The sequence below is a fragment of the Lacerta agilis genome, chromosome 1 (assembly GCF_009819535.1).
Source record: "Lacerta agilis isolate rLacAgi1 chromosome 1, rLacAgi1.pri, whole genome shotgun sequence".
In the NCBI taxonomy this organism is placed as follows: Eukaryota; Metazoa; Chordata; class Lepidosauria; order Squamata; family Lacertidae; genus Lacerta; species Lacerta agilis.
In genome coordinates, this window is record NC_046312.1 from 9,406,836 (window position 1) to 9,415,931 (window position 9,096).

Consider the following 9,096-nt stretch of genomic DNA (forward strand, 5'->3'; position numbering starts at 1 on the left):
GCTGGAAGGAGAATCCATATAAGAAATGTTAGGGCTCTGTATCTCCTAGTTATCTCTTTTGCTTAGTTCAGTTTGAAGGATTATCTGCATTCTTTTACATATTTACATTAATGGGACAGCGTGGGAATATTTTCAGTGGCTTTTGAAACAGGTAGGGGGATGCGAGCAACTTTATTGTTAAAAGGAATCCCAAGCAGAGGAATTACAGGGTGAGCAGAACTTTTTTGGCAAAGCGCTTTAGACCTTGGTCTAAAGACATAAAAACATTAGGAGATGTCAGGTGGCTATCTGTCAGGGATGCTTTAGTTGAGATTCCTGCATTTTATGATTCTACACAAGCACAGAGGATGAGATGGTTGGACAGTGTTCTCGAAGCTACTAGCATGAGTTTGGCCAAGCTGCGAGAGGCAGTGAAGGATAGGCGTGCCTGGCGTGCTCTGGTCCATGGGGTCACGAAGAGTCGGACAAGACTGAACGACTGAACAACAACAACAACACAAGCACACACACCCTATAGAACACAACAATACATTTAAACGACAGTATTTTTAAAAGGCCCATATTGAAGAAAAGAGATGTAGAAAGAGTATGAGCCGCTGATGTGTATTAGTTAGGTATGCAGTCAAGTAAGCTGGTTTTCAGATCCTCACTGAAGGGCAATTCCATACATGACAATTCAGAAGTAAGTTCTGCAGAGTTCAATAGCACTTACTCCAAGGTAAGTGGATATAGAACAACAGCCTCATCAATGGAATTCACTTGATGGCTTTGAGTTAGGCACAGTCCTCTAAACCGACCCTGTCCGTCAAAGTCATAATAAAGTGTGACAACCCCATCTTTGCTGCCCAAAGCAATTTGGGTGAAAGGTAGGATATACAAACATGATAACTTAATCAATAAGTAAAGGTTAAAGAGGGTTGTTCAATAAATTATTACACAAGTGATATGGGTACTAATTCCAAAAGTGCCAAGATAAAATTAAGAAGTTTGCATTCAGAAATAAAATAAAAATCACTATGGTATTATAGCATTCAAACTGACCACATACATGAAGTTCCTAAAGTCATGTCAAATGTGTACTAGCAGAAATTATCTAAAGGCAGCATTATTAAGAAAAATTAGGAGTACACCTTGCTTATCATGCCATATTCTGCATTTATGCACACACACACACACACACACACACACACAGGAATGCACCATGCAAACTTAGTGTAAATGGTTTGCTAACATAAAGTGCTGTTGAGGGTGAGTTCTTTCTGTCTTACTGCACAGTAGATTTTACACTGAGCGTATTTTCCTCTGGCCAACAAAGTGTGTGCTTTTTAATATTTTTTTGTTATGATTACTCGTGGACACTCCTAGACACTTTATCAAATAACCCGTCTCACCACACAGGCAAACCTTCAGCTCCAAACTACATTCCTAGAGGGGTTGGAATTTTCAGGAATGGCCAGGAGAGAAGTGAAAGTAAACTGCTGGGGGAAATTAGGATTTATTCTCCCCTGATCTTTTAACCTGTTTGACAGTTTCTGTTCCAAACCACAGAATCACCCTGAGGCTTCTCTGGGCCTCTGGCTTCTATCGATGGAGCAATGCCATGCCTGGTTGTTGTTGTTGTTATTTTACCCAAGGCAATTAAATCTTCATTCTCGCCACAATGCAGCCACCCACTTCGATTTCTTCAAAGAGGAAATTCCAATAACGGGAGACACACACTCCCCGACACTATACCCATACTTTTTCAAGAGTCTCAGAGCATAGGCCTACAAGGAACAGCTGCATCCGTCCAGTCTCTCCGGCTGTCACCTCTGCCTTAACTCTTTCCCTGGGGCCACCAATCTTGCCCTACCATCTAGTCCATCTTTCCTCGCAATCAAATTTAGATTGCAAGCTCCCTGAGAGCAGCACCTTGAACTCTAAAAATCACCAGGTACGTTAAGGTGCCGAAAGGACAGTAATGACAGCAATGATGCAGCTGAGGAGTCAAACAAATTAATTTATTGATGAATTAATAAATAAATTATTGCACCTTTAAAGATGCCTATAAAAGTTCTGATTAGAAACGAGCCCTGTGGAAACTACCGCTCCTCAGCTTTTAAGACGCTTTACTTAAGTCCGGGAGTGTGGGGGCGCTTTTACGAACTTCGGGAGCAGTTTAACCCTTTCTTCCCGCTCTCCCGCTCCATTGCCTAGTCAAGAAAAGGAGGAGGAGGAAGAGGAGGAGGAAGAAGAAGAGGGGCCTCGCTTACCACTTGAGCGCCTGACGATGTTCTCCAAAAAAGTGTTCTGTGGTGCCACCAGCCCTCTTTTTCCCCCCGGCATCCTGAGCCTGCAGAGCCGGGCTCTGGAGCCAAGGGGTCGCAGCGGGGGCGGCTGGGAGGGTCTCGGCAGGTCTCTTGCACCCAGTGCCGTAGAGTAGCTGTGGGAAGGTGGACGAGGCAGTTCATGGTAGTAGCGCTCCAGCGGCTGGTGAAGCCCAGACTGTGGCAACACCGCGCTCACAGCTCGGGAACTGCAGCCTCCGAGGGGATTGCGCCTGCGCGTGTGCCTGGCTGTTGCTGCTGCTGCTGCTACCCCAACGGGCAGACAGCATGACCACACTCCCTTCCAAAGCCCACCGGGCTGCCTGCGGCTGGACAGCGAAGAGTCAACCGAGCCCGGCCAGCGGATCTGGCCACTTCTTGCGTTCCTGGGCGCAACCGGGGCGCGTCGGGGAAACGGGGAATCCAACAGATGCTGAGAGGCTCTGCTTTTTTATATATATAAAAAGCCACCAAACTCTTCTTTACTCCTTTTCCTTAAAAAGAAGACGAAGAAGAGAGACGATTCCTGCGTTGCCAACCAAGCACTCGCATCCAAAGAGCTCCGGAGAAGCAGCTTTAATCCCAAAGCGCGTCGCCAAGTTGGAGCATTCAGCACCCTGGACAGCTCTCTCTCCGGGAGAGCCTAGACTGCGGAGGGCAGGAAATCCACCGAGCGCCACCCGAGGTCTCCTCCGCCGTCGCTCCAAGGGTCGCCAACAGGGATCCGCCACCCCACCCTCTCTCCCCTCCCAGCCTGGGTGCCCTCTGGAACCTGCGGCTGCACCAACACGCGCCCAGCAAGGCGAGCAGAGGAGGAAGGAGGGCGGGCGGCTGGAGGGGCTGCGCTGAGGCGGCTGCACACCTGCTGGAGGCTGGCGGGGAAAGGCAGCGCAACTTGGGCAGGTCCCAGGATGGAGCATCAAACCCACGCTAGAGAGGGTGGGGGGAGGAGAGAGCCGGGGGAGAAGAAAGAGGCCAATGGCTGGAGTGGCTATGGGATGCTTTCCCCGAAATCAGAGGCTCGCCAGGAGGCGGGGCTGAGTTGCCAGCCTGATCCGGGATCCCATTCTCTCTCTCTCTTTCTCTTTCTCTCTCTCTCTCTCTCTCTCTCTCTCTCTGCCTCCTTCCTACAGTCAGTCGCCAGGGCTGAAAGTTCTTCGTCCGAGATGCTCCGAGGCGAAAGCCCGAGCTGCCCTTCCGCCAGGGGAGGAGGCTGAATAATTTAGCGTTTGCTTCGGGGTGTTGGGGGGGTGGATTGCAAATGGAAGAAAGGAGCCTGGGTGGGGAGGCGAAAGGCTAGGGAGGTTATTCCACTCATTGGTTTGGCACGGAGGAGAGGTTAGCGGGAGAGGAGGGTGGGTGGGGAGGGAGATGCAACTTTATTTTCTGCTTCATAAGAGCTGCGGGGGGCGGGGGCGGTGCGCGTTGAAATGTTTAAAGGCATTGCGGGCTTTTGCACCTGCCTCGCAAGGAGAAGGTACGGGTGGGCTTCTATTTGGAAATGTCTTCTCTACTGACCGCTTGGTCGTCGCCCATGATAGCTCAATGGATCCTCAATGGGCAGCTGGACTCTGAATATCAGCCGCTGGAGACGCAAGCAAGGAGGTGGGAAGGGGTGGCTGCTGCTCTCAGGCTCTGCTTGGGGGCTTCCCTGGGGCATCTTTCCTGGTCTCTGCTGGAAAGGAGGAGGCTGGACTGGACAGCTCCCGGGCCTGACCCAGCAAGTCGTTTCTTTTGGTTCTCGGGTAAATTAGAAATAACCAACCCAATATAGGAATATTGAGAAGTGTCAAGAGGAGCAGGCGGTTCCTGTGGGGACCTTAAAGCCTTTCAGCACAATCCTACACAATTTATTTATTTATTGCTCCTTGTCCACTGGTTTTAGTGGCGCTTGCTCATGAGTAAATGTACACAGGGTTACAGCCATGCAGCCTGATCCTAACCATTCTTACATGGAAGAATGCCTTGGGACCTATTCCTAAATTACTGTACAAGCGACTGCAGTATTACGGCATAGAATCACAGAAACATAGAACTGCAGAGTGGGAAGGGACCACAAGGGCCATCTAGCCCAACCCCCTGCAATGCAGAAATCTTTTTGCCCAATGTGGGGCTCTAACCCATGACCCTGAGACTAAGATGAATTTCTCCTTGCCCTCACCTGCTCCTTGATCCCCCACACAAAGGGTCTTTGTTTCTCTTCCTTCTCCAGCTTTGAAACTTCAAGTCCATCAAACAGGCATTCCAGAGCAACCGATTGTGCCCAACCCTCCAACCTCAGCCTCCAGGGCTCTGGGGTGCTTTTCCTGAGCCTTTTCTGCTCGAGATATTTAGAAAGAGGTTGCGCAACCACCTGGCAGTGATGTTGCACTAGTTATACCCTGAACAGAGCAAAGGCTTGGACCATTGGACCTCCAAAGGCCATCCCAACTCTGAAATTTTGTTAACTGGAGAAAGGAAAGCACCGCAAAGTCTAGATTTCAAGCGTGGGAGTCATCACTGGATTGCAAAGGGAGTGAAAGACACAACAGAGGAAAACTAGGGGAACAATTCCTCCTTTCCTTTTCAAGATCTGATGGAATGGGCATCCAGGAAGCACTAAATCAGAGACCCCTCACCTATTCCTAGTTTTAAATTATACTCTCTTGCTGTGTTATCTGTTAGGTTGGTGTGTGTCTACTCTGGGCAAAAGACAGTAGTAAATAAGATACCTTCATCCTAGATATAATTCCTATTTGCCAACGACCCCTTTCAGGACGTAAGAAGTACCAAACCACCCTTGTCACTTATTTTATTAGTATTAGCACTTGGGTTGGTTCATGACACATTTAACTGAATGCGTTTCTACGGCCATTTGGTTTATATTCTTAGCATTTCGTCTGTGGCCATTTGGAGGGAGCCAATGCGTCACGGTGGGGTTTTGGTGCCACTCCTTTTAACAGGCTCTTTCCCATCCTTATTTGGCACTTCTGACAATGTATAGCTGGCAGATCTCCCCCCCCCTTTTTTTCTTTTTAAAGAAAGATTGCATATCTTTATCGGAGTTATTCCCCATCGGTTGACATGAAGGAGGAAGGGAGGAAGAAGGAAAGGAAAACGAAATAAAATTTGATAGAAGAAGACATCTTCATCCAGCTGTGTGTCTATGGAGCTCTTTCAAAGCAACCTGGAGTAATGCAGATCAGATTTTGGAGAGGGGGGGATAAAACTCCAACCCCTCTGCTTCCCCTGCCAAATGGCTTTAAAAAAAAAGAAAATTCCATACATGCATTCCCAGCATCTGGAATTAGGACATGGACCATGGGCAAAGTACTATATGTATGCATGTTTCCTCATCTAGCTTTGGATTTGTCCAGAGAAGCCTTCTTCTGTGTGCATAATATGTCTTCCTGCTAGTTTCTATTCAGATCTCGCCAAAGCTGCTCCCCAAAAAAGCAGGGAGATGCAAAGTGCTGTAAGAGGGGATGAATCTGCTCTACCTACTTGCTAATTCTTGCTCAAGACTACCTTGCATATTATCCAGCCAGGTAATCTGAAAACAGATACAGCTGTCAGTTTCCAAATTCTTCTCTGTCCAAATGAAAACTGGTTCCCTGTTGGAATCTTTTTGCAAGGAAATCAACGGTAGTACCCTTTTCTTCCCCCTACCCCTTCACGTTTTTTGGCCACTTCAGTCATTCTGGAGCTCCCTCTTGGCTGTTAGTTGACACCAAGTATTGATCTTGATTGAACCGGCTCATTTTAAGCAAGCGTTTACCTTCTGAAAGTGCGCATCAATATGCGCAAAGAATCAAGGTAAGTTGATGCAAAGCTGGACATGGAGGCAATCAAGGTGAAAAGAAGTTAAAGCTGATAGAGAGCAAATATTGAAAACCATCCAGCATCAGAATGTGCTAATTTAATAGAAAGGAAGTTTAAAATCTAATTTCCAGATCAGGAAATTAAATTCAGACCCACCTGGGAAATGGTTTTCTGTGTTTCTTTCCCCTAAACTTCTGGAAATTGTTGGACCTGCACTAGATATTTTGACAAGGCTTTTTCATTTCTTTTATGAAACGAACTGTATATGCCTCTTGGTTGTAAGAATACCTCTAAGCAGTTTTAGGTAAGGATGTTGGAAGGTGAAAGAATACGGGGAGGTGAAGGATCCTTTGGGACTGTGCTGTCTGTTAAGCACGAATTGTTGGAATCAGGCTTCATACCAAGAACAAACTTAGTTGGTCTCTAAGGTGCTACTGGAAGGATTTTTTTTTTGATTTTTTTTTTTTTTTTACTATGGCAGACCTACACTGCTACCTACCTGTAACTGGAATTAAATCATAATCATTTAAAAATCTTTGGTACTGGAGAGCTTTCATGTTTGTAGTAATATAAATTAGTTATGGTGTTATATGCAGTTCCCCAGAAAGGCTGCTAACACATCCCTGCAGCAGGGAAACAGGTAGACTGAAGGATGGAAAGCAGACTGCCTTTAGGTGAAAGAGAGGTTGGAATGGTCTAAATATGTCACTTGTTAAACCTTGAGCATTGGCCTAAGGTGTCATAGAGCCACAAGGATGCTAGGTTAGCTTCAACTAGGGCCAGGGCCTTCTCAGTACTGGCCCCGACTTGGTGGAACAGTCTGGCACAAGAGACCAGGGCCCTGCGGGATTTGGCATCTTTCCGCAGGGCCTGCAAGACGGAGCTGTTCCACCTAGCCTTTGGGTTGGTTTCAGTTTAACCCTGATGTTCTTTTGGTGTGATTGGTGGGCTACTTAAAAATGAGGCTGCAGTTTAGATTTAATTTTAAATTGTATTTTAATCTGTATTTTAATGAACTTTTTTGTTGTGATTTTATTGGTGTTAGCTGCCCTGAGCCCGGTTTGGCGGGGAAGGGCGGGGTATAAATAAAAATTTATTATTATTATTATTATTAAGGTGTTGGTAACTATTTACAAACTAACAGCTTCCTGGAACATTTCCTAACACAGGTCTGCAGCAGGGTCTCGATTAGAGGAGAAGGAGAAATCTGTATAATGGGTTCATTGTGCCTGAATACAACACAGAGGCAAGATAGAGACAAGACTCTATCTGTCAGTAGTCAGTATTACCTGAAGCTAAAAGGCAAGCTCTGGGAATGCACAAAGGGTGTGTGGAGTGTTCACAAGGTGATCCTGGTACATGAATTCCCACTGATTTTTTTAAAAAAGGCCTCCACAAAGAGCTTTTGGGATATGCTTTAGCAATGGGCCTCTAGGTGAAGGGAAGGGCCATAGCTTAGTGGTTAGAGCACCTGATTCACATGCAGAGGTCCTCAGTTTAATCCCCAACATCTCCAGGGAGGGCTAGGAGAGACTCTGGCGTGGAATCTTGCATTGCTGCTGCCGGTCATTGCAGACAATACTGAGCTAGCTAGACTAATGGTTTGACAGTATAAGGCAGCTTTCTGTGTTCTATATAACGGACAATCTGGGGAAACAAGACAGGCTACAGATGGCTACAGAAAGAGACAGGCGGCAGTACAGCTGGGGCAGGACGCTCAATCGCCTCTGCAGATTGAGGCGTTTTATTTCTGGGAACAGATCTGCTGCATCTTCCCTTTTCAGAGTGAGAGCCCCTATGGAATCCATGAGTCAGGCTGGACATTAATTGCTATGCGGGCTTTCTCAGCATTCTCGAACCATTGCAGCCTCCCCCACCTGGCAAGATCATGAGCTTGACTTCTGCTCTGCAAGCTGGGGGAACGAAGCCTCTGCACCCCCCAAGGCATTCTAGAAACCAGGTCAATGGTTATTGCACTAGGAAAAGCCGACACCAGCGTGCCTTGGTTGCATTTCTTCTTGTTTTAGGGTGAGCCCCTGCTTGTTGCACCTGTATACTGAAGCTGCTTTCTAGGCATTTCCTGTGCATAAAGGTCAGTAGCTAGAGGCTCCGAATCTGTCCACCTCCTAGCTTCTCCCAGATGCCAAAAAAGTGAAGGAAGAGGAATCAGCAGAGAGACTAGCTGTACTGACAATTAGCGATGGGTGAAATCCTCTTGGCTCAGCTTAGACATTCTCTCAAGCTTTGCAAAATGTCTCTTAGTGCTCTTGGAACAGAGCAGGTCTCTTCCAGCTTATAGCACCAAGTGATCTGGTCAACCCACAACCCTGAGATGAAGCATATCACGCTCTACGTTCTGTGCTCCAAGCGTGTGCTCTCCCCACTGATCCACACTTCCTGTCCGCCATGTTTTGCAGGGGGTTGGACAAAATGACCTTTCGGGTCCCTTCCAACTACACAATTCTATTATTCTAGGATTCACTCCACGCCAGTTTTACCAACCCAAAACAAATTGCTTAGGCAGGAAGTTCTATTTAATTTTCCATGTTGCATTTCTCCTCTCTAGCTCACCATCCCTGGAACATTAAACAAATCCTTGGCTCGTTATTATTATTATTATTAATATTATTATTATTATTATTATTAAGCAAAGCCCCTAACTCTGCCTTTGCTTCACAGCTTCATTTTTCTCCTCACCCTCCACGTTCTTCAAAATGGCGCAGTTCTTCTCCCCTGTTTGCTCTGCTTTGCACATCCAACTCTGAGCGGAGTGGTGAGACTTTCCAGCTGGTTACAGCAGCTTTAATTGGGCTGGTGAGTTTGGAAAAGAAGCCAGCTCCCAGGAGGAACCTCTGGAATATTGCCGATATTGGTATGGATGTGAGGAGAGGGCTATCGGTGGCTGCTAGCCACAAAGACTGTGCTCTGCCTGTGGGATGGGCTCATCGCTGGTGTGGAGAGAGAGCGCTGCGTTAGGGAGGTCTGAAAT

General features: G+C 46.9%; 1 protein-coding gene across 1 annotated transcript in view; it reads right to left on the minus strand.

The window, feature by feature from the left end:
• Window positions 1-2,742, minus strand: part of KCNH5 (potassium voltage-gated channel subfamily H member 5) — a 199,695-nt gene extending 196,953 nt beyond the window's left edge. Inside the window, exon 1 of the mRNA XM_033174582.1 lies at window positions 2,253-2,742. Coding sequence (XP_033030473.1) covers window positions 2,253-2,325 — 73 coding nt within the window. The 5' untranslated portion in view covers window positions 2,326-2,742. The remainder of the gene's footprint in view (window positions 1-2,252) is intronic.
• Between the last annotated feature and the right edge of the window lie 6,354 nt (window positions 2,743-9,096).